This window comes from Silene latifolia, chromosome 9 (genome assembly GCF_048544455.1).
Source record: "Silene latifolia isolate original U9 population chromosome 9, ASM4854445v1, whole genome shotgun sequence".
NCBI classification, from domain to species: Eukaryota; Viridiplantae; Streptophyta; class Magnoliopsida; order Caryophyllales; family Caryophyllaceae; genus Silene; species Silene latifolia.
The window spans coordinates 225090392-225116254 of NC_133534.1; the positions used below are offsets into that span (position 1 = coordinate 225090392).

The 25863-nt window shown below is 34.8% G+C and overlaps 3 protein-coding genes across 3 annotated transcripts; all 3 read left to right on the forward strand.

Annotated features, from left to right (window-relative positions):
• Window positions 1–1419: 1419 nt before the first annotated feature.
• LOC141600474 (L-type lectin-domain containing receptor kinase S.4-like) lies at window positions 1420–3895 on the forward strand. Its single transcript, XM_074420711.1, has one exon. The coding sequence runs from the start codon at window positions 1515–1517 to the stop codon at window positions 3576–3578; it is 2064 nt and encodes a 687-aa protein (XP_074276812.1). The 5' UTR covers window positions 1420–1514; the 3' UTR covers window positions 3579–3895.
• Window positions 3896–12810: 8915 nt separating this feature from the next.
• On the forward strand, window positions 12811–13814 carry LOC141598537 (thaumatin-like protein). The gene is made up of 2 exons (XM_074418205.1): window positions 12811–12957; window positions 13062–13814. Exons 1-2 carry the CDS (start codon window positions 12897–12899, stop codon window positions 13733–13735), a joined length of 735 nt encoding a protein of 244 aa, XP_074274306.1. The 5' UTR covers window positions 12811–12896; the 3' UTR covers window positions 13736–13814.
• A 1707-nt stretch (window positions 13815–15521) lies between these two features.
• Window positions 15522–21910, forward strand: LOC141600476 (aspartic proteinase PCS1-like). Its single transcript, XM_074420712.1, has 2 exons — window positions 15522–16425; window positions 21248–21910. The coding sequence occupies exons 1-2, from the start codon at window positions 15625–15627 to the stop codon at window positions 21767–21769; spliced, it is 1323 nt and encodes a 440-aa protein (XP_074276813.1). The 5' UTR covers window positions 15522–15624; the 3' UTR covers window positions 21770–21910.
• The last annotated feature ends 3953 nt before the right edge of the window (window positions 21911–25863 follow it).

Genomic DNA, 25863 nt, shown 5'->3' on the forward strand with positions numbered 1-25863 from the left:
ATCCGTCACAAGTGAGTGACGGCTCACTTCCCTCTCACACAAATGCAAGTGGGAGGGCAAGCGGGGCGAAAATGGAGCGTCCCACTTGCCTTCCACTTGCATTTCTGTGAGAGGGAGGTGACCCGTCACTCAGTCCGTCACAAGTGAGACTAGCTGATATAGTTTAGCTAGTTGTTTAAATTGGTCGATTAAATCAGGTGATTATGAGAAGAGTATTTTTCTAAACCGATTTTCAAAAATAATAAAATATACGACGAATTAAAGACATACTCTCTCTCATCAAAACCAAAGGTAACGGTTGCTTTATCACACTTGTCGAGACACATTTTGCAATGTGAATATTTTTAGTTACACATTATTAAAAATTATAAAAATTTGATATTCTTATAGCATTCATGACGATAAATCAAACAAGATCTTACATGACTATATTTTGTCTTATTGATTAAGAATAATATTAAAGATTCCCAACGATCATAACTAATATCAAAAAGCAAGTGTTACCTTTAATTTGGATGAGAGGGAGTACTAGGGCTGAGCAAAACCGTATACCCGATACGGTTTTGAAAACCGTATCGGGTATACGGTTTTTAAAACCGTATCGGGTATACGGTTTTTAAATTCACAATTTTGTCGATACGTATCCGACCCGGTTTAACCGTATACCCGGTTTTCGTATACCCGGTTTTTCCGTATATCCGGTTTTCGTGTACCCGGATACGGATTTCAGCTGTTTGTTGTTCAATTTATTGAATACGCGATAAAACCGGTACGCCCTAACTTAAATTTAATAATAGGTTACATACTAAAATAATCAAAATTTCAATATTCATTATACAAATGCATTAGGGAAAAAAAAAGTGGACAAGTTAAAGTGATTTTGGTTAAATTATTTAGGTTTTGTAAGATATTTTTGGTTTTTTTTATTTCTTTTCAAAAACCGTATACCCGGTTTTGTTTTTGCCCGACCCGGATACGATACGGTTATTTGAAAACCGTATCGTATATACGGAAATCCGTATTGTATATACGGAAATTCGTTTAACTGAAACTGTATACCGTATCGTATCCGTATATTAAAACCGTTTCGTATATTTTTGCTCACCCCTAGGGAGTACGACACAAATGTGTGAGAGTACACATAAACTCCAATGTGATGTCCATATCCATGTTTACATGTGGGCAGCCACTAGCCTGCTATGACGAGAAGCCAACTTCATGCGGAATATATTGACCAACCCCAGTCTCCACTTCGTCTAGAAGTCATTATAAAATTGAAAAGATATAGTTGACTAGACTCTTTTGATAACGACAATTAGAATACAAGGACATTAGGCCACCCAATTACATTCTTCTCATCTAGACGACTAGACTTCAAACTTTGTGTGCTCAGTGCTCTCACTAGACTTACTTAATAAGCCACATTATTATATTCTTATATTTATTTATAGCTGGAGTACTCAATTTCTTTAATAACTGCCCAATAATTTTACAACCCAAATCAGATCATCATCATGTCTAATTTCCTCAAAATCATCTTATCTCCATTATTCTACCTTGTACTAAACTTTTTTAGTACGCATGCACAACTAACTCAATTCATCTACAATGATTTTAGTACAGCAGGTAACACAATAACCTTGAAAGATTCAGCAAAACTACTAAACCATAACAAATTCATACAATTAACCAACACAACTCAACGTGAAATGGGACATGCCTTTTACTCCACCCCAATCAAATTCAAAAACTCCCCAAATGCCGCCTCTGTTCTCCCGTTTTCTACATCCTTCACTTTCGGCACCGTTCCCGAATTTCAAAAACTAGGAGGACATGGCATGGCATTTGTCATTTCTCCTACACTAGACCTCTCCAAAAAAGCCTTGCCTAGTCAATACTTAGGCCTTTTTAGTGCAGCCGATATCGGAAATTTAACCAACCATGTGTTTGCTGTGGAGTTTGATACAGTTCAGGATTTCGAGTTTGGTGATATAAATGATAATCATATTGGGATTGATTTAAATAGCTTGGTTTCGAATGCTTCAGTTACTGCTGCATATACGATGGAAAATTCGACCACGGTTAACGTGACAATGAAAGATGGTCAGACAATACAATGTTGGGTTGAATATGATCCTGTTACTAGTCTTATTAATGTCACAATTTCGGTTTCAAGAGTAAAGCCAACAAAGCCGCTGATTTCATATAAATATGATTTGTCCCAAATTCTGAATGAAACTATGTACGTTGGTTTTTCCGGATCAACAGGGTTATTAGCAAGTTCACATTATGTACTTGGTTGGAGTTTTAATATGAGCGGACCTTCAATGTCTCTCCCGATGCCTCCTTTACCAATTCCATCAAATGCTAATATTAAACGTAAGGTAACTTTGGCTATATCCTTGTCCACGTCACTAGCTATTTTCGTTGTCCTTGTCGTCTTTATTGGTATTTATGTTATCTTTCGGATTAAGGACCGCGATATAATCGAAGAATGGGAGCTTACGGTTGGACCTCATAGGTATCCTTACCATGATCTTAGGAAAGCTACCAAGGGTTTTCGGGAAAAGGAGCTTCTTGGGAGGGGTGGATTTGGTAGAGTTTATCATGGGGTTTTGCCCAAATCAAATACTCAAATCGCGGTTAAGAGGATTAATCATGAATCGAAGCAGGGGTTGCCGGAGTTTGTGGCTGAAATCGCGAGTATTGGTCGGCTTAGACATAGGAATTTGGTTCAATTGTTGGGGTGGTGTCGTAGAAGAGGTGATTTGTTGCTTGTTTATGATTATATGCCTTATGGTAGTTTAGATAAGTACTTGTTTAATAAGAGTAATCAAGGTATGGTACTTAGTTGGGAACAAAGGTTTAGGATAATTAAGGGTGTTGCCTCAGGACTACTTTATTTACATGAAGGATGGGAGAAAGTTGTGATTCATAGAGATATAAAGGCGAGTAATGTGTTACTAGATGTTGATTTTAATGGTCGTCTTGGTGATTTTGGACTAGCTCGGTTACACGATCATGGGACGGCCTTAGGCACCACTAGGGTCGTGGGTACGTTAGGATACCTAGCTCCCGAAATGTCACGTACGGGTCATGTAACAACTAGTTCGGACGTGTTTGCATTCGGGGCATTATTGTTGGAGGTGGTATGTGGAAGGAAGCCCATTGAACATAAGGCGTCTACGCCCGAGGAATTGATCCTTGTTGATTGGGTTTGGCAAAAATTTAGTGAGGGTAAGGTCATGGATGTTTTAGACCCAAAATTGAAGGGCCAATTTAATGAAAGGGAGGTGATTACCGCCATAAAATTGGGATTGATGTGTTCGAGTGACGACCCAAAGGCTAGGCCGAGTATGAGGGTGGTCGTGAGATACTTGGAAGGGGAAATGGCATTGCCGGAAGTTTTGAGAGCACCGAGTTTAAGTGATGATCGAGGTTACGGGGAACCGCCTCTAGAGAATTATGTGTATTCATATGCTACGTCTTCGTCAGGGGTGAGCTTACACTCGTACACTACTAAAGAGGGACTCAGAGGAATTGCTGGTTATGCTAGTGTTAGTCCAAGTACTATGTGAAAACTACATACACTTTGTTTGCTCTAACATGAAAAATGGTCAACTTTTTCACCTTGACAATACTGGGGTGTCTTCTCTTTCTTATTCTTTCTTTCTTACTTACTTCTTTTACGAGGACAAAGGTGGAAGAGCTGTATATATTTTTACTCTTTCATACGAGTGATTGTAGTTTCTCCTTTTATCTTGCTGTTCTTGCATACAGTGTCTTTGTAATGTGACTAAAATAAGTGTTTGTTTGCCATTTGATTTCTACTGTTCTAGACTATTGTAATTTGACTGAAAATCTCATGTAATTCGACTCAAAATACTCTCCATACTAGTTATTTGTTTGCCATTTGATCACTTAATATTCAGATTCGCTCACTGGCAACACTGTTTTGAACTCAATTTGGGTGTCCTCTACTTTTTCTGCTACTACCAGAACTCATTGAGGGGTGTTTGGTTCACACAAAAAAAATATGAGGTATGAGTTTGGAATGAGCCAAACCCATACCAAATGTTTGTTTGGCAAATGCAAGGGTTTCATACCCATACCTCAAACCCATGAAATATGAGTTTCTCATACCCAAGGAGGGGGGTGGGTATGAGATGCATACCCTTGGTATCAAACTAAAATGAACAAAAATATGAAAAAAAAAACAAATTATAGCATATTGTAAATCCAATTTTTATATACTTATTTAATTAAATAATCATTTTCATGATTTTATAATTTTGAAAATTATTATTTACAATATTTTAGTTTACGCATTTTAACCTTAATTGAGGTTCAAACCCATACCACTCAAAAATGAAACAGACACAAGGTATGAGGAATCAAGTTCCAAACCAATACCACCCGGGTATGATTCCTGATTCCAAACTCATACCCGTGCATGAAACAAATGCCCTCTGAGAGAAATTCGCAGAATGCTTAATTATCACATCCTTTCGAATGAGGGAGGTAAGTTGAAGCCACCGGCTATCAAACCACCTCGAGAGAGTTGGACATGAATGTCCAATAGAAGGCATGAAATCAGCAACCTTGTTGACTTCACGAAAGCAATGTTTAATTATCACTTCATCGAAAAACTGAAGGTCTAATTTCACATCCTTGATAATACTAGAAATTTTCCAAGGAATTTGCCAAGTACCTCGAATCGAGTTAATAACACATAAATTATCACCCTCCACAATTAGCTTTGAGATTCCTAAGTATTTAGCTGCTAAAATATCTTCTTTTAAAGCGAGAGCTCGCGCAACAAGGATACTATTGGATCCGCATTTTTTTGCTCCCAACAAAACGACTTTACCATTGTTATCTCTTATCGAATATCCTAGAGCAGCTTTATTACCTTCTATCCTCGATCCGTCAAAATTTAGCTTTATGAAACCGTTACTAGGTTTTTCCCACCAACTTTCTTTCTTACTCTTGCATTCAGTAGTTTGTTTCTTTTATTTAATACTAGATTTTGTGCCAGTGCGTTGCCCGGTTTCTAAATAATGTTTTATTTTTAACTGAAATGGTAGAATATGTAAGTTCTTGAATGTGAGAACGGTAAATTTGCTATCGTAAAGTAACTAACGACTTTGAAAATAAGTGTAGTTGATGTTGTGAATTAATTTAAGTTAGTCTCTTTAATTAATTTCAATTAATCTTTTGTACGGTTGTGTTATATACTGCTCCGTATTATACGGTCTTCATTGACATATTATGAAATCTTTATTGTCATCTTAGATATGTATGATCGTGTTTGTCAGTATGTGCCCTAATTATAATCAGCAAGTCTCAATTGTGACGATGTTTTGTCTTAACTAAACACATGAGTAGTAGTTGACATGTTGCAAGTTTGTGACGGATATACCCGTTATAAATGAGAATATGTGAATTCAATTGTGACGATGTTTTGTCTTAACTAAACACATGAGTAGTAGTTGACCTGTTGCAAGTTTGTGACGGATATACCTGTTATAAATGAGAATATGTGGATTCAATTGTGACGATGTTTTGTCTTAACTAAACACATGAGTAGTAGTTGACCTGTTGCAAGTTTGTGAGGGATATACCCGTTATAAATGAGAATATGTGAATTATAATATGATAAGGATTCCTATATGTCAAACTTCACCCGTGTAAAAAAAATACAATTAGTGAAAAACTTATACAATCATCTGACTCTTCAATATTATGTCTTCTCTCCTCTCTTCATGCTACTTCATTATTATCTCATGCTTCTTGTAAATCCTAACAATTGAATGAACTAATAAATACCATGTAAATCCTAAAAGAAAAATACGAAATAGAAAACAGAAAGCACGTAAGAAAACATGTATTACTCACCCCAATGTATGGTGGAAATCGAATAGCACATAAGAAAACATGTATTACTCACCCCAACGTACACCATATCAGCGGCTCCATGAATAGTTATAGTATATCATTATTCAGTCGCTTTTCACAAAGAATGGCCAAATAAATTCAAATGGCCTCCCCTATAATTATTGTATATTTTTTCATGTGCTTGCTATATACGTATATTTTAGTGTTTGGTTTGATCTCAATTGTTTACGGAGGATTATTTTTTATTACTTTGTTTATGTTTGATATATTATCTTTTATTTTATCTTTTAAGATTAAGATTAAAATTCTGTTTTTGACTAATATTATTATTTTAATTAGAGCGTTTCAAAAAACTTGGAGTCTCTAGAATTGCCTGAAAAAAACCTTTTTTTTATATATATACTAGATTTAATGCCCGGGCGATGCCCGGGCCCTTTTGTAATATCCTGTTATTATAATGTGATAATATTACTTTTACGAATAGGAGCTTAACTTTTATCAACTGAACATACTAAATTTAAAGGGATTGACCTTATTTTCAAAAGAACATGACCTAACCACTAATTTGCCACTAATTCAAATCTAACTTGTGATAGCAAGTAAATACACTTTGCTCAGTTGCAGATATTCTTTAACCACAAATTCTCATTTGTATAATTCTTATTAGTTGATTTAGATAACAAAGATAATTCAAGCAAACAATAGAGAGGAAAATAATCATCCAGCTACGTCTAGTTCCTTACATATGAAAAACTAACACGATAAATTTATAGATACATGTACGACTATATTTAATCAGGCTTAGCTAAATTCATCGAATCAAGTTAGATAGCTCTATTACTTCTTTTGTTTCTGCTTAAGAAACCAACTTAACTCAAAATTCCTTCTAAAACAAATGAGTAAAACCTCCAAAATTACATAGTAGATTACAATTCTATAGCTTTACAAATTATAATTATTACCCTTAACTCAAATTTTTGAATAATGGTTCTCAACACACTTCTAATACAATAAACATTGTGTTTTTCATCCTAACACACTTCTAATAAAGTAATGCCAATATGATTTTATCCTTAAATTTACATAATTCCTAACCAAAATCTAAAAACTATATGCCCCATACATGTACACTACTCAACCGTTATAACTCAACCCCATGGCACTATTTGTAAATTTACATAAATCCTAACCAAAATCTAAAAACCATATGCCCCATACACTACTCAACCGTTATAACTCAACCGCATGGCACCATTTGTAAGTTATTTTGACATTGTTAGTCTCGCATCCCTGAAACGAAAAGCAAAATATAAAATAGATTTAATCCCACTTTTTAAAGTAAAACCTCCAGACTAAGCATTTAAAAAGAATATTTCAAATGTCTAATTTTTCTTACTTCTCTAACCCCTTTGAGATGTCAAATTTTGTATGAGTGTTGAACTCTTGTACCAGCTTTTCTTATTAAATACTCCGTATAAATTAGATTTAAATCAACTTAATCAACTTTTAAATAATAAACCCAAGTATTCCGTATTTATCAATCCGAAGCTACTACAAACCTATATTTTCAAAAGGATTACTAACACGTATTTGGTGCTCTCTGGTCATGCAATTATAAGAGTATCCGGATACCTCGATCGAAACATATAAAAGTCAATTACTTACACAGTTATATTATCCAAAGAGAATATTTTCTTATCGGCTCAGCTTAGGTAGAAGAAGAAAATAGTATGCAAAGTGCCGTTATTTGCCGAACGATCCGTTGAAGGTTTTTAATATAAAAAAAAAAAAGAATTCTACGTGATTACGCATGTAAATATTAGTCTTTAATTAGGAGTAGATTTTAAGAAAAGAAAAAAAAGCTCAAAATTTTCCATGTATGTTAATAATGTATGTAATTACAGCTCGCTAATAACACCAAGCTTTATGCCAATTTCATGTGATAAAACTGAACTTGTGTAATTGTGTGCGTAGATTTGTATCATTGTACTAAACTTGTGTACAAACATGAATATGCATGGTAATAGATAATCTAACTTTTGAAGGTAACGAATATGCACATCTATTTAGAGTATCACAAATTCAATTGCATGTAATTTTGTCATTAGTAATTTTGTAAGTAAAATTGAGTTATTGCTCGCCCGACCTTTATAATATGAGTCAGTAAAAAGCAATAAAAAATGAATTTAAGTCAACAAAAACTTTATAAACTATTATGTGAACTAATTATTACGGAGTATTAAGATGAATGTCGAACTAATATTTGGAAGCACGATATGAAGTGGTAGCGCATAATATTAGAAAGTAGAGGCAAATTCAAAGTATAAGTCTTTTATCTTAATTACCTTATTTGTGTTACGATAACAAAGTCTCCAAATTCTCTTGCAACTTTGGCCATTACGAACGTATAACCTAGAACAATTTATCATCAACCTGCATCATATACAAATAATCTATATCAGTGAAAATAACTATAATCATTTTTGATCAAAACGAACAAAGCACAAACATAATCAACTAAAAATAGATTATTTCATGAGGGAATTATTATTGACATCTAAGATCAAAAGGCGATATTTATATAAAACGTATAGTGTTCTAATTGTATTGGAATTGTCTTCAACTTAATCTAGGATTAAAGATTAATTCGCTGAGTTTTGAGCTTATATAAACACTAAAGCTGTGGAATTTAGTGGTTTGGCTTCTATACAATTTGTCAATTATAGGGCTCTTACTTCACCTATGTGACGTATGAAATGTGAACATGTTATAGTAATGTTTTAGATTCCTTATGATAATAATCTCTCAACAAAATTCGTATAATTATATACAGTAATTATAACTCATAATCTCATATAGCTTAGGGTAGTAGTGTAGTTCTAGGAATCTAAAGTAATTTTATTATAATTATATTTGAACTGAGGTGTATGCTCTGAAAACATAATAGTACTCCGTGTAAGTTATTTGAGGCAAATCACTAAATTTAACTAAAATTAGGATATCATACGGAGTATTATTAATTAAAAGTAAAATAGGTACTCTCTAATAGTTGGACTTTCTAAGTAGTTCGTAAAACTTGGAGTCTCTATAATCGCTCGAAAAAAGCTTCCTTTATTAATATAGACTAGATTTAATGCCCGTGCGATACACGGGCCACTTGTAATCTCATATTTAAAATGTTTTAGAATACCACTGCAAACTTTAGTCCACTCATTATGTAATTAGTTAAGGCTAATTCTATGAATGACCTAACCCGGAAAACTTTACCCATAACCTGATCTGAAACCCGAATCGACCTGATCATATCTAACTCGTCAAGTGAGGAGCGAGCGTAAGAAAGAAAGAATGAACGTAAATAAAATATGTTGGGTAGGATAATTATACCACTTTATATATGGTGATATTTCGATACTATTTCCCCATTTTGTACATATCTCCAACTCTATTGTATAACTTCTTTATTTTTAAAATTTTATTAAATTTTATTTTTAAAAACTTATTTGATGTTTGTAAAAGTTCAATTATTGCCCTTTTATCAATGCATATCTCAAACCATGCAAATAAAATAAAACAAAATAATAATAGATTAGTTCTTAAATAATTGGAGGTTAACAACAACACGACCACACAATATAAAATTGTTGAAAAATAAGCATTATTCTACGTACAACCACTAATCTTCTACATGGAATAGAACTTTTTTTGATTTGTCATTGTAATATTTATTTAATTATTTATTATTTTTAAGTATTTTATTAATGTTGGGGATTTTAATATTGCTCGGAAAAAGCCTAGGAAAGGACCTCAAAACCCGAATTGACCTGGCCATATTTAACTCGTCCCGAATGTTTATTATAGATTTATAGCTGACCGTAATCCTCAAATAATCCGACCAGACGATTTGCAAACCCTAAATACTTGACCCGAAACAACTCAACCTAAACCCGATCCGGTTATCCGTTTGCTAAGTCCATTGCCAAGTTATACATTAAGGACCCTCACTATACTAAAAAAGTTAGTCATTGTTCATTAAGAACCTTTGTTACACTTCTATTTGTTTCATGCATGTATGTACATTGCTCTTTTGTACAGTGTTTTCACGGAGACGTATAATCGATGTTCAAAATTAGATTTATTTATTTTAAGGTTGTTTAAAATTTAAATTTTTTTAGGGTACATATTAGAAAAATTCGTGATCAATTCGTTATATCAAGTGTGGTAGATTTAGATGCTCACAAACTGCTAAAGAAAGCCCACTAACGAATTGAAGCTACAAACGAACATTTTGGTCGTTCGGCCATCCGTAATTTAGGTCACCATCTCTCTTACTTAAAACTCAGTTTTGTATGATACTGTACCATTATAAACTAATACAATACCTACTAAAACCAAATGTTTTAAATTAATGGAGAGTAGTAAATAGAACATATTGACCACTCTTTATTATTCACATAAAAGTATTACTCCGTACATGTTATCCTCTTCACGTCACCTAAAATTCTATCCTAATACTTTATACAAGTAATGTTGCGTTTGATTAGAGAGGTTTCGGCTGCCAAAAAAAGATTAGAGAGAGTCCGTGTAGTATAGTTGGAATTGACTCAAGCATTCTTTGACCACTATCACACAGTATCACTCGCACTTGGTTTTTATATCAATTTAAATAACGTTCAAAAGGAATTAGAGTTTTTAGAGATCTTAACTTAAGACGGTCCTAAGTAAGACTTACCATTAGTCCTATTTTTTTTTATTGTTTGAACAAATTGACATAATAAGATATACTTGATACATCACAAATTATAGAATATCATCGTCTTATATTATAAGATCAACCATTTATTTTTTAGTTAAACACTCATTTGTTAAGATTGATCTTTATCTTTATGGTAGTAACCATGATAATACGGAGTAATATTTAAACTTTTACATGGATAAGACAAATAGAACATTAGAGAAACTAAAAAACCCAACACCATCTAAATTAGAGGGGGAAGGTTCACATAATGGAACGTATAGATTCACCCCTTTTTTTTTAACTTTTCCATGCACAGATAGTAGAGACTAAAAAAAAAGATACCCAAATCTATCCAAAACTGTAAATTAGATGCAAAACCAACTTAAGAAACAAAAGGCAAAAAAGCCATAAAATTACAATGTGTAATGTGAGACGGTCTAGCTTTCAAGACACCTACTCAACAAACAATATGTTTTCTAATTAATATATAGGGAGAAAATTGCTTACACATTATCATGAAATTAGCAGTAATATCCTACTTGATGAACAATTATCGGAACGCAATATTCTGTTGCATCGATAACTTTGTTACCCACTTTACGTGATACTCCGTATTTGCAACGTGAACGGATCAAATTGAATGCATCCTTCAAATTAAATGAAATACTATGGTTATTAGTTTCACACTTATACATAATAACCTCACTATGCTAACTACTTGTTTCTCAGTTATTTTGTGATACAACAATTATAATCCGGTTCTCGACTTCTCGTAAATAATAGAACGATAAAATTAAATACAATGTGATACCTATAAATGGAGAATACATGAAATAGGGCAGATCAGTCATCAAAACAACGTACTGTACAATGTTAAATCCATGACTTCATTCATTCAATAAAAAGAACCCTGCAAATAAAATAAAATAATCAGTTATTTCTTCAAATTTGAAGGTTACTAATAACACAACAGAAGTACACAACCACATACTAAAATTGACGAAAGCTATATATAATTATATCAAGTATATACTATGTAAACATTAAAGTTTGATGTTTAGATGTTGCCACCTATAAGGATTTATATAGGTGTGATGTTGGCAAAAGGTTGACTACTGTTAATCTTCTACATGCAGTAGAATTTTTGGTGGGTCGATGTATTATTGTTATATTAATTTAATTATTTATTTATTATTTGTAAGATATATAGGTAGACTCAAATACTTACTATCTTAAAAGTTTATCTTAAAGTTACTTAGCATTATTTATTAATTTAAGTGTTTCGGTAATTTTGGAGACTCTAAAATCGTTCGGAAAAAGCTTCCTTTAATAATATAGATAGATAGATATATTGATATCTAAGTTTATTGTTATCCAAAAAAAAAAAGTTAGCTTGTTTCAAATATCCCTGAATTAGACATGTCAAGCAGATTAGGTCGTATTAATTTGCTAGCAAGAATATTAACATGTTGATGAAGTGATTAGAGAAACGTATTAGCAGTTTATAACATGTCCCCTCAGCATCTATGAACTTTAAAAGGGATGGAGGGCTAATCTATAGACTATAGACTATAGCCTATAGGTACTTAATTAATTAATCACAAATTCTCCCTTATGACGGAGATACCCGTCGCAAACTTGCGACGGGTACCATTTTGTCTCACACAAAACCCATGGGGGTGAGAGAGAGAGAGCACATGGGGTGGGTGCCCACCTTGTCCCCTCTACCCATTTCCACTCACATAATACATGTCGCAATATCCGACCCGTCGCAAGGGAGACCTACTGTTAATTAATAGTCAGTCACATGAATGGTATAACTCGTCTAAGAAGCAACCTTAACCACTTGACTCCTTTATCTCCATTGTGCTTGTTTACAGACAAACTGGATATATTATTGCTAATCATTTTATTTCACTTTACCTAAGCATACAACATCAGGTTTAAGAAATGTCTCTCTTTTCTTCAGTACTACTCCGTATTATTTTCTTAGGATGAAAAGGCTGATGATTTATTCAGAAACCTGTTATACAAGCAATGTATATATTCCCTTTATGTAACAAAGCATTCTTTCTATCCAACAAAATCTCTTTCTACTTTCTAGCATTGCCCTCTGAGGATTAACTATCATAAAGTATGAGGTTCCAAAGATGTCTTGGCTTAACCATTAAGTTCGAGGAGGTAAGATCCTCTATAAAAACTGAGTGACTGCAGCACTTGAATCCAGAATTCAGACTAACCAAATCACTCAGCAATAAAATCCATGGCAAGTTTACGGGTTTTTGCTAGTTTCATTTTTCTACTGGTTTCCATCACTTTAACAGGTATTTAATTTTACATGCATTCTTTCACTAAAATGTTAATTATCCTGCATCATAATTCATAAAACTGAAACTAAGAAAACAATTTGTACTCTTTAACTTTGCAGGTGCAGTTCAACTGATAGTAGTTAACAACTGTAACGGTGAACTGTGGCCTGCAATACTAGGAAACCCGGGTAAAGAAAACCCGAAAGATGGGGGGTTCCTTCTAAACAGTGGTGAGGAGGTAGTCCTCGACCTTCCGGACAAATGGTCGGGTAGGCTATGGGGAAGACAAGGCTGCAACTTCGACAATGAAGGAAAAGGCGAATGCCAAACCGGTGACTGTGCCGGACAACTCAAGTGTCGGGGAACAAGTGGATCCCCACCAGCGACAGTAGTTGAAATGACATTCGGAGCCCCTGCTTCCCCTCTGCATTACTATGATGTCAGCCTGGTGGACGGGTTCAACCTGCCAGTCTCAATGAAGCCGGTTGGAGGCGGGGTTGGATGCGGTGTGGCGAGTTGTGATGCTGATTTAAATGTGTGCTGCCCTTCAGCATTGGAAGTGAAGAAGGGGAACCAAGTTGTTGGGTGTAAGAGTGCTTGTTTGGCTATGCAGTCTGATAAGTATTGTTGCACTGGAAGCTATTCTGACCCTAAAACTTGTAAGCCAACAGTGTTTGCTAAGTTGTTTAAGGCTATTTGTCCTAAGGCTTATACTTATGCCTATGATGATGTATCTAGTCTTAATAGATGTAGAGCTCCTAGATATGTTGTTACTTTCTGCCCTCCTAACTAGTCACAACACAAATGTTTGCTCCATTGCTACTATCATTAATTAGATTTAACAGATCATTGAGCATTAAGATAATTTTGAATTCTGATGGAAGTTTATACATATGTTGAATGGTCACATCTCAAATCCGATTAGCAATATAGACATGAAACCTGGGCGGCCGGGCAGCAAATCGTATAAGGATGCAAAGTTGGGCATGGTCTTAAGGACATGAGAACGACAGTTACACTGATGCACACAGTCAATTTGAGGTAAGTGGACCACATTCAAGTGTACGTTGTGCAGGTTATAACTATACACAGTAAAGAGATATTTTTAGAGTCCAACAGAAACAACTGCTCCTCTCTGTCAATTGGTATTTTTTCATTCTTTTCCATTTTAGGTGTCTACCTATCGTTTGTCATTCTTTCTATTTTAAGAATGAACTTGATGAGCAATTTGATCATTCACACTCAATTTATTCCACTTGTTATTTAGCTATTGGCCCTCTCATCTTTCCTTGGTCTTTGTGCCAAAACCAAAAGACAACAAATGACCGGGACAGAGGGAGTACTATATAGTACCTACCCATCAGTGTCGCAAGGCAATAGGTGCCAACAAAGCTAATGAATTTATTTATGTGCCATCTTCTTCGACATGGCATGTGCCTTAGGACCTCGATTCACCTTTATAGTTTAACACAAATTCTTGTTTCAGACCGACACTATTGGTCTTATTTGTCAGACGGATAAAATGTTGCCATTTTTTAAGAAAATGTAACCAATTAATTCACAAAATGTTATGACTAGAGGTGTCATTTTTTACCCTGAAAATGATGTGAACAATAATGGTAAATACGTTATCAAAAATAACAACGTTTTTTATCAAAATGATGATACTCCGTCTTATTTCGCATCAAAACAATGGTCTTAATAAAAACGGACTAATAGTTTAGGGCAGTCACACCAATTTTGATTTCCACCTCTACTGTCGTCTAGGGGTAAATGTGACCATTGTCTTTCTTCTCCCTTTTGAACTTGCTTGTTTATAAATGGCCGACTACTGTCCATACTCCATAGCGGTAAAAGTAGCGAAACTAGTTTATAGCTTAGTTATTGACGGTCCTGAGGTTATTGGGTTATCTTAGTCAATAATTCAATTCATTCCACTTTAATTATCCTCTTTTTTACAAAATTAATTCTAAATTAATTGTCTCCTTTTTAAAAAAAAAAAAAAAAAACATAGCTACGCATGCACATTCAACCACTAGCACTTATGTTGCTTGAGTTAGCTGAATTTTGTGGGAAAGGAAAATGAACAAGGTACATTAACTCCAAACACAAAATCAACTATACTACTCACCATTAATGACATTTATTAATAATACAGAGCCTCACATGATCAAATCCAACAATAATCTTAGCTATACCAACTGTCTCATTACTCACTCTACCCCGTCACTCTGAGAGCTAATCCTCAATCTCATTTAGTATCTTATCTACTATCACACATATCACTTCTTTTAACACATCATTAACTTGAATATAAAATAATTATTTTGATACTTTAACAATAATATGTCAAAAGAAAAAAGATATTTGAGATACAAGATGAAACGCAAAATAAGATTAATTATAGAATCTCTAATATATACTCCCTCCATTCAACTTTTATCACCACATTTCAATATAATACCCCTCACATAAATTAGAGAAATGGGGTGATAATTGTTGAATGGAGGGAGTAACTCATTTATTTTCTTTGATCATACTCTCCTTTATTACCCACTGGTCCACGACCATTTCTTCACAAAATTAATCACCACACCCAAAACATTCCCTATATTCATTCCACCAATATACAAACACCACAACCTTGCAAACACTAACACTAACACACTTATTATTAAATCAATGGAATATGCACAAGTTATGATATCTTTGCAAATATCACTACTCTTGATAATATCACAATCACATATCCTTCCATTAACAACTTCCAAAATCCCATCAACCTCCCTCCTCCACCCACCAAACAAACTCCATTTCCACCACAACATCACCCTCACCGTCTCCCTTCGAGTCGGTACACCACCCCAAAACATCACCATGGTCCTCGACACTGGTAGCGAGCTCTCCTACCTCAACTGCAACCTCACCCAACCCACCACCCTTAATAACCAAACCCAACCTCCATTCGACCCAACCCAGTCCACCACCTACACCACCATCCCCTGCACCTCACCCACCTGCACAAACCGCACCTCTGACTTATCAATTCCGGCTTCCTGTGACCCCACCCGCCAAGTTTGCCATGCCACATTGTCCTACGCGGACATGTCCTCAGCCGAAGGCGACCTTGCCTCTGACACATTCCATGTCGGGAACCTCGACATATCTGACACGGTTTTCGGATGTATGGTAACCGAGTCAAGCTCAAATCCGGTGGAGGACGCGAAAACAACGGGTTTATTAGGGATGAATAGAGGGTCATTGTCATTCATTTCACAAATGGATTTGAGGAAATTCTCTTATTGTATATCTTCCGGGTTAGATGAACCCGGGGTTTTATTGCTTGGAGATGATCAAAATGTTACAGAGTGGTTGGGTTTAGGGTACGATGTTACGTTGAATTATACGCCTTTGGTTCGGATTTCAGACCCTTTGCCGTATTACAATCGGGTTGCATACACCGTCCAGTTTAAAGGAATCAAGGTTAGTAATTTATTACTACATACTATCTAGTAGCTACAAGTATTATTGTTCGTTCTCTGATTTTCCTATCTGTTTTCATCTACTTGCAAGCAAGTTGCAACACTACTACCAGATTCAAAATGTCGATCACAGTTTATCTTTTCTCAAACTATAACATACACAAATTTGATTATGTTAGTTAGTTAACACCAATGCACAACTCTTTTACAAATGTTAGCAAGATCGTACTTCGTACTTTGCATTTAAAGTAATATTGATCGGATTTAACGAGAGATTAGCAAACAACCATCTATAAACTGACCAACAGCGAAATTTATTGATTGCCACAAATTCTTTTTTATTTTTCGGGAAGGTTTGAACATTCACTAAAAACAAGATATAACACATGGCAATTTCCCAATGTAAATGGAAGAGTAAAAATATAACATAAAATTTGTTCTGCAACAATTTTCATATTAAACCCTTCATTATCGAGGGTTTAGTAAACGGCATCTTTGAAGATTTTGAGCTTACTTAAAATTTGTAACATGTTTGATCAATTAGTAAACCAACTAGTTTATGTCCCGTGCAATAAATGCACGATGCTTAAAGTTTAATATTTTTATAAAATAACTTATATAATATTGGTACCTTATAATTGTTTACATTTCTTATCATTGTATTTTGCTTTGATAAATAAAAGCCAGAACTGAAAATTAGTTAAGAAAATTGAGTAATGAATTGAAATATATTTTAGCGAAAATATTTTTATAGCATAAAGCTAATGAGTTTTAATGTATATTTTTTTTCAATTTTTTTTTTGTCACGAAACTAATAACAACGATTTACAGTTTTGTTTTTATATGGAATGTGAGTCAACTGATCATCTAATAATAGAATCAGTAAAAGATTTAATAATTTATAATTTTATATCAATTCTATTTTATTTTTTAAAAATATTATACTTTAAGAGTTTAGTGTAAATAATTAATTTGATGAAAAGATTAATTTTAATGAAAATATAATAGATGATTTAAATTGTAATTATTAGTTTCCTTATTTAGTGAATGGACATAATTATCATTAGTTTCCTTTTTTGAGAATATCCATTTTGGCGGGAAAATGATAGAAATCACCTATTCTTTTAGTAAATAGGGGATTTTAGTGTTTGGTTGACATCATATTTGGGGTTAATAACTGTCTCGACTCGAATGACCCGGCCCCAATAATCCGGCCCAGCCATCCTAATTAAGGAGCCAAATCTCTCCCGAAACCCAAATTGATCTGACCCTATAAAACCCGATTCGAATGTTTATTATCGCATACTGATTGTTATCCCCAAATAACTTGATAATAACCCACCCGAAAATGTCCCCAACCTTACCGGAATTCTTGCAACCCCAAACACGAATTGAGCCAATCTAATTGACCCGTTTGCCTGGTCTATCCCGGCAAGGTTGACATATTCTAAAACAGAAAAATTTATTACATTTTACAAAGAAAAATACTCCCTCTAATTTCATTTATTGTTCCTCTTTTCCTTTCCATCCATTTTTCTTATTGTTCTCTCTTTCCTTTTTTGGACAACTTTGTGTGGTCCAAAATCAATTTAATGTGGGGTCATATGTATTATGTGGTCCAGATTAATTTCTTTATTTCTTATGTTAAAAAGAAAAGAGAATAATAAATGAAATTGAAGGGAGTAACAATTATTAATTTAATCTACTGATTAATAAAATATCAAACACTTTGAATAATTCTGCTAATTAAAATAATATATTAACAAACCGCCATTTATAATCTTTATAATATTATGTTGAAAGCCTAAAATTACATGCTAGTTATCTCATATATGCACATAATATCTCTCCTATAATAGTTAATCACTCGTACATGTAATGAACCTTTTAATATTTTTTTGGCAAGAAATGCCAATATCATAAATTAGGAGAAATTAACCAAATATGTTTAGTGTGGTGGTTGCTCACTTCATCCTTTAATCATGAGGTCAGGGGTTCGATCCCTGCCCATGAGAATGGAGTAAACTCTTTGACCAACCGTTTACCTCTTCGTGAGAGCACGCGTGACGAGGGGATTATACACTATTGTCGACGGTGAACACCCCGTTTTACACACAAAAAAATTAGGAGAAAGTTGGTTACATTAAGGGGGAGGGTTGGCGGAAAATGGGCGCAAAATCAAAAATAAATAAATTATTAAATTCAGTATATGAATCTTTTAATATCGACGAGTCTTTTTTACTTTGTAACCCATCTTTACATCATCTGTGACCACTTTGCAACGGTTAGTTTATTTACTTCCCAAAAAAACTACACTTTTTTTTTTGAAAAACTACACTTACAGTAAGGAATCGTTTGATTGATTAAGGAACTTAATTTTCCTAGGAATTTCAATTTCATGGGAATTAAGTTCCTATATCCAATTTAGGTGAATTTGACAAAAGTGTTTGGTTGCTCATGTAGAAATTAAATTCCATGGAAATTTCCAATGACCAAGGGGAGAGTAGGTAAGTCAATTCTTACATCATGTAGGCATTGGAAGTTCCTGGGAACTTCTAATTCTCCCATTTTTCATAAAATATGGCAAACAAACAACCCATAGTTTTGCAATTCATGAGATTTTCCAATTCCTGTGTTTTCAAGTGTCAACCAAACAAACCTAAGTGCATATCTTTTTTATACACCAACAACCATATTATTACACATGAAAATTTTTAATTTCCAATTAAATTGATTGTCTAAGGATAAATTGGTTATTTGATTAAGGGTGATTACAATTTTCCTTAATTTAGTGATGAATGTTATGACTAATTTGTTTTTAATTAATCTTTTATGGGTTTTCTATTATGTGCCCATTAGGCACATGTTAAGAAATCTAAACAGTAGGTCTCATGAGAGACCGTCTCCTACTAATTAGTGGGAGACATAATAGAGGAAAAAAATTCAGTGGGTCGCTCACTCTATTATGTGAGAGGTCTTTCAATAACGCTATTGAGATGCTGTCTCTCCGGAATTTTTGTGTACCCAAAAATGAAAATAATTAAAGTTATTTTCATGGGAAATTGAAATAGATAACCACCTTTACCTTTTTACCAATAAAAATAGCCATAATTATTTCTATTTTGGATTTCTTAGAGCAAGTGCAATGGTGAGTTTTTGTCTCGAGTTTGTTAATAAGAACTTTAAATAAAGTTCTTCCCATTGTGGGTAACATTGAGTTTGTCAAATAAAGAACTAGGTTCTTGTTTAAGAACCAAGTTCTTTGATAGTTTTCAAAAAAAAGAAAATAGTTAATATATATAAAATAACAGGAATTGGGTCCCAATTAAGAACCAACAAAAAGTTCTTCCATTGTGTTAAAAAGTTCTTAAATCTAGTAATTGATAAAAATTGACGACATAGGAAGATTGCATTTGTTCTTAACATGTTCTTAATGGGCACCTAATAGAAAAACTCTTCTTTTATACTTCCTCCTATTCTAGATAAACCTTCCTATTTATAGGGGTCACTAGAATTAAGGAGACCGATTAAAATAAGGTAAAATATTGTAGTTGGGTTTGATAATTGGAGAAAGGGAAAATATTGTGGGGTATTATTGTGGGTGAGGTGATTAAATAAGTATTGTTGTGGGGTAAGTTGATTAAAATAAGTATAAAACTTTATTAAATAAGGAAATAGAGAAGGTATTGTGAATAGATGAAAAAGGAAATAAGAAAGTTTATTTAGAATAGGAGGGAGTATATACTTTCATCTATTGACTTGTTTTCTAATTAATCTTTTATACTCCCTACTATATGTTGGAAATAGGGGCTCCTTGAGCTATGATGGTTTTTTCCGATTTGTCCCAAATTGGTAGAATAGTGTTGGTTTTTTGGTTTATATAACCAACTCCTCCTTACTATATTATTAGTGGGTAAAGGGAGTCTTTTGTAGAGACTTTGCGAGGTACTTAATTCAGCTCGTACCTGAGTTCGACCCGGATCCGAATATTTGATTTGGGATTTGGCAATCGCTTGCGGCGGGCTGTGCCCGGTTTTGTCATCTGAGTTTTTAAGGAGCAGTTTTGCTTCCACTAACTCCTCTCGTTCTTTGTATAAATAAGAGCCTTTGCTCATCATTTTATACACATCAATTAGAAACATGACAATCTCCTCTCCTCTTCTCTTCTTTATAAACTTTATGGGTTAAAGTAATACTTTCTGATCATTCCAAAAGCTCTCAGTCACGAGTGGGCGCGTCAGGGTATTGTAGTGTAAATCCTTGAGGAACTACCGGTAATTTCCTTATCGCTACCACGGTCGTACCGAAATAATTTTCAAGGTAGTGGCTCTTATACCACGTCACTACGAATCGGATTATCTCTAATCTTTTCATTGTTACTGCAATTTCCGTCTTACACTATATACTTTCATTTATAACTTGTTTTTTAATTAATCTTTAGTATGCTTAAATAATTTGTCCTTGGAACTCTCAAAGTGAGCAATGTACATTAGACCTAACCGACAACATGACTAGCCCGGAACATCGAATCCTCGTTGCCTCCTTGAAAAAGAGATGCCATGAACAACTAGATGATGAGGGCATACGTACCTTTAAGCATGTTATCTAGGAACTTGTTAAAAAATTACCGCACAAGAAATAGATAGGGGGGACAAGGTGGGGCACCCCCATGTGCTTCTCTCTCTTCTCTATTTAGGTCATTTGTGAGAGGAAATGGTATCCGTCACTCCAAAGTGACGGATACGTACCGTCTTCCATGAGATTTTGTGAACATTTATAACTTTAATTTGGACAATTATTAATAATTGTGACTTTATTATCAGGTTGGTGACAAAATCTTAGATTTACCAGAATCCTTACTCCAACCGGACCATACGGGTGCGGGTCAAACCATGGTCGATTCTGGCACCCAATTCAGCATCCTCCTAGGTCCAGCCTATACTGCTTTACGGTCCGAATACTATGATCAAACAAAGCACATCCTTGGTGATTTGGGAGAACCCGATTACACATTTGCCGGGGTAATGGACCTTTGTTACCGAGTTCCATGTAACCAGACAGTTCTACCCGACCTGCCGACCGTGACATTACTCTTTGAAGGCGCCGATATGCAGGTATCGGGCACCGACCGGTTAGTTTATCGAGTACCCGGGGAAACAAGGGACAATGACGCAGTTTATTGTTTTACATTTGGTAACTCGGATTTACTTGGGGTTGAAGCCTACATAATTGGACACCATCATCAACAAAATGTGTGGATGGAATTTGATCTTGAGAAATCAAGGATGGGCCTTGCTCCATTGAACTGTGATTTGGCTGTCCAAAAATTGGGCTTGGTATATTAAAACTGACACGATTTTGTGGGCGACCGGACCACATGTTTTTGAAGATTTTATGTAATTTTGTAAAGGTATATATCTTTTGGTAGGAGGAAAATAAGACAACGGCAATGGGGTGATAGTAAATTTTAGTACCATCATCATGCACATATTTAAATCTCTTTTCTACTGATCATAATATATTCCCTTCATACAATTGTTTTCACTCCATTTCAATAAAATATATTTCACATATATTAAAGAAATTGGGTGAAAACAGTTATACGAGGGTAGTACTAGTATCACTGGTCACTGGTGCCTATCTTTTTATAACATGATTTGTTTGCTAGAACATGTGAGGTAGGTGGGTAAGGTTATGTATGGCAGTATGGATTATAAAAAAAAAAAGGTTGGTGTTGGCATGTGGAGTCACGGTGAGGGATATTAACTATCCCAGTCCATAACTATAGCCTCCAAACGAACACAAATTCTCCCTTGTGACGGTCAGTATCCATCGTAAGCTTATAACGGGTCAGATATGTACCAAATTTAGTGAAATGGAGCGGATGATGCACATGTGGGTTTGTGAGGCTCTCTGAGATTGCTGCAATTAATGCTCTGATCCACCTCTATATTTTTTTTATAATAAAAGGATTCACATCATTCTGACAAAAGCTACTCCCGTACTCATCACTTCCTCCTTTCCCATTTTCATTTCATTTCATTTCTTTATTTTTTTTTTATTATTATCTCTCTTCATCTTCCTCCTCCTACCATCTTTTTTACACTGATACAAAACAAACCCACATTAAAATCCCAATTAACAAAAGATATTGCGAAAAACCAAGAACAAAAAAAAAAACACTTTCTAGTCAAACCCCATTTTTACACTATGTCTTCATCTTCTCCCTTACAACTTTAGAAAAACCTGAAACTATATCGCTTTTATTATAATTTATATATATGGTAAGGAAATTATATCACCTAAGAAGACGCAAGAACGACACATCCCAGTTTTTGGTTCTTATTTTTTTTATTTGATTGTTCTGTTTTTTTTTTTTTGAATTATTGTTCTGGTTTTTTGTTTTGTTTATTTAGGATTTGTGGTCATACAAATATTACTCTTGTTGAAAGTAGAAAAAGATCCGTTTTTGTGGTGGTCTTCATTGCAACAAATCTGATTTTTTATTTGTTTTTTGAATGTCAACAGTGTTTTGACTGAATGGGTACATATTTATTACATTATTTTAGGTTGATGATTAGTAATTGAAAAATGATATTTAGTAATATATACGATTAGAATGGCGTCATCATATACTAAAATGATGACATAGTGAATCGAAGTGGTTTAGATGTTAAAAAGTATAAAACATGTTGATTTCTACAATATTGTACTCAGGTGGTAACATGATACACTGATGTGATCACATATTTTACTACAATGCTAAAATAATTAAACTGAATGGTATTATATATGTTTTTTTTTTGACAAAAATGTATTTATGTGGTAACATATAGTAGTAAGACGTGAACAGATTAGATTGAAGTGAATACATATTAAACTACTATGTTAAAATAAAATAGGGACATTACTCTTGTGCTTGAATGAATGGTAAACTATAAAGCAAAAATGGTGACATATTGAAATTTGACAAAAGATGTTGTTTGTAACTTGTTAATATGTAACCATATATCATGTTACTGTTGTAATACTACGGTTTTATGAGTCTTCGGGTACTCTATCGAGTGGGCCTTACTCTGTCGAGTAAGGGTGTTTTGATTTTAGAAAAAGTATTTTGCTTGTAGGGTACTCGATCGAGTAGCCTGGGCACTCGATCGAGTAAGTGGCACTCGATCGAGTACGTTAGTTACTCGATCGAGTAGGTCGGTTAACGGGTATTATTTTGACGTGTTTTGTTAATTAACACGGATTAGTATATAATTCATATCGTCTTCTTCCCTAAACACTTTTACAAACCTAATAATCTTAAAAAGGAGATTGAAACTACGTTGTTCGCGTCATCCGTGTTATTGGCAAATTCCGGAGCTTGAGAGGTCAGATTTCATCGTTCTTTGTGTCCTTGTGATCCTTGCGTCAAGGGTAAGATCTTCATACCAATTTTATAGCATTTAATTAACTTTGTTTAAACCCTAATTTGGGGGATTTGGGGTTTTTATGGTTAGTTGTGCTAGTAGTAATTATGTGATCATGTGATAGGAGGAGGATTCGTAGAGGAGAGGTTTTGATACAGCTGTTGAGATCGTCTGCTTGTGTTCTCATTCCAGGTAGGGTTTCCCTACTTAGTATTAGTCACATAATGTGGTTTGTTGTTGATTGTGATTGTTGTAAAGTATCATATTCATATTGTGACGGTTGTTGGATTTGGTTGTTGTTGATTGTTGTGATTGTATCTGTCTGTGTTCTTCGGGCTGCGTCCCTAGCTGAGTGGAGTCACTTGCGGGAGTGGCTTCACGCCCATTATTCGCCTTCTGTGGAACCCGCCACAGAAGGGATGTGCACATTAATGGATTTGGGTTTATCGCTCGACGGAGATGAGCGGGGCTTAGGTGGGAACGGCTACGGTCCCCCACTGGCGGCGAGGAGTAACCTGTTGCGATGGGTACTCTGGCAGGGCTACGCACTTTAGTGTGTAGTCAGTTTTGAGGAGTTGGTGATGGAGTTCGGGTTGATGTGACAATTGAGCTGTGTTAGTTTCTGTCTTATTGTGATTATATAATTGTGTGATTAATCGACCGTCTTTGTTTTGTAAAAGCGTGGTGATCCATTCGGGGATGGTGAGCAGTTGTTGAGCAGGTATGATTAGAGGCATATAGGCTAGCTGGGATGTGTCACCACGAGCTGATTAGAGTCTTCCGCTGTCGTAATTGAGTAGTTTTAGACACTTGGTTTTGAGGACATGTATTATACTTTTATCAGTTTGGATTTGGATTGTAATCACTTTAAACTTATTACTATTTAAATTATGTTTCGTTATTGTCATTTGATTATCATTGCCTCGAGAAACCGAGATGGTGACATTTCTACGCCTGAGTGGTCCTGGTAAGGCACTTGGAGTATGGAGGTGTCACAAAGTGGTATCAGAGGGACGATCTTGAAACCTGTAACTAATGAATCTAATGAACATAGGGAGTCAATAAAAATGAACCCGGGGTAAAAGTTGTAGGAGCTAATGCAAAGGCTTGGGAGACGTCCTAAAGTCGCGGACTAGCCCTGCAATTTTGAACCGGTCACATGGGGGGTATGTGTCAGGGTCGTGTGTGTTGTCTTTTGGTTTGTATGTGTGCATAACGGCATATGTTGTGAATTGTTGGAAGTTGGATGTGGAGAATTGAAAGTATGGTTAAAAAGTTGAAGAAATGTGTTTCATATGTTGAATTGAGTGAAAAGTATGTTGGGTGTTTATAATGTGGCATTTTGATAACATGAATAAATTGTTTGTTGATTGCATAAAGAGTTACTAGAAATGCATGAGTATTTATTATATTTTTTTGAAAGAATAGTAATGTATATAAGATGGGAGAGTGAGATAACATGCGGGTAGTGTATAAGAGTCAGCATGACTCGATCGAGTGAGGGGCACTCGATCGAGTAGGTGAGGTTCTCGATCAAGTGGGTCTGACTCGATAGAGTGGATAGATTGATGTTTTTATGGTCAGAACCGTGTTTTTGAGTACTCAATCGAGTATATAGGGGCACTCGATCGAGTAGGGGTCACTCGATCGAGTGGCATGTCAGCTCGGTCGAGTAAGTTTATGATCAGGAGGTCTGATTAGGTTCTGGAGTCGAGGCACTCGATTGAGTGGCCTCAACTCGATCGAGTGGGTTCTGGCACTCGATCGAGTGGGGTCTGTGCAGGCTACATACGTGTTTTGGGTTATAGTATGTATGTTTATATCTACCTTTTCTTATATAGTTTCAAGATGTCGCCTAAGAGAAACGCCCTATACGCTAGAGCTGAGAGCATGACCACCGATGACATAGTTAAGATGCTGGAGCATCAAGATGCCCTTACGGAAGCTTTAAAGAGAGTGGGGAAAGATAAGGAGGTTGATCACTCAAAGATCAGTCTCTACATAGTGAGGTTTAACCCGAAAGAGTA

Excerpts from the sequence above, each read along its gene's own strand:
- LOC141600474 (XM_074420711.1), top strand. The coding sequence starts at position 1,515 with ATGTCTAATTTCCTCAAAATCATCTTATCTCCATTATTCTACCTTGTA.
- LOC141598537 (XM_074418205.1), top strand. The coding sequence starts at position 12,897 with ATGGCAAGTTTACGGGTTTTTGCTAGTTTCATTTTTCTACTGGTTTCC. Across the intron at positions 12,958-13,061 it reads GGTTTCCATCACTTTAACAG|GTGCAGTTCAACTGATAGTA; the intron begins GTATTTAATTTT and ends TTAACTTTGCAG.
- LOC141600476 (XM_074420712.1), top strand. The coding sequence starts at position 15,625 with ATGGAATATGCACAAGTTATGATATCTTTGCAAATATCACTACTCTTG. Across the intron at positions 16,426-21,247 it reads TCCAGTTTAAAGGAATCAAG|GTTGGTGACAAAATCTTAGA; the intron begins GTTAGTAATTTA and ends CTTTATTATCAG.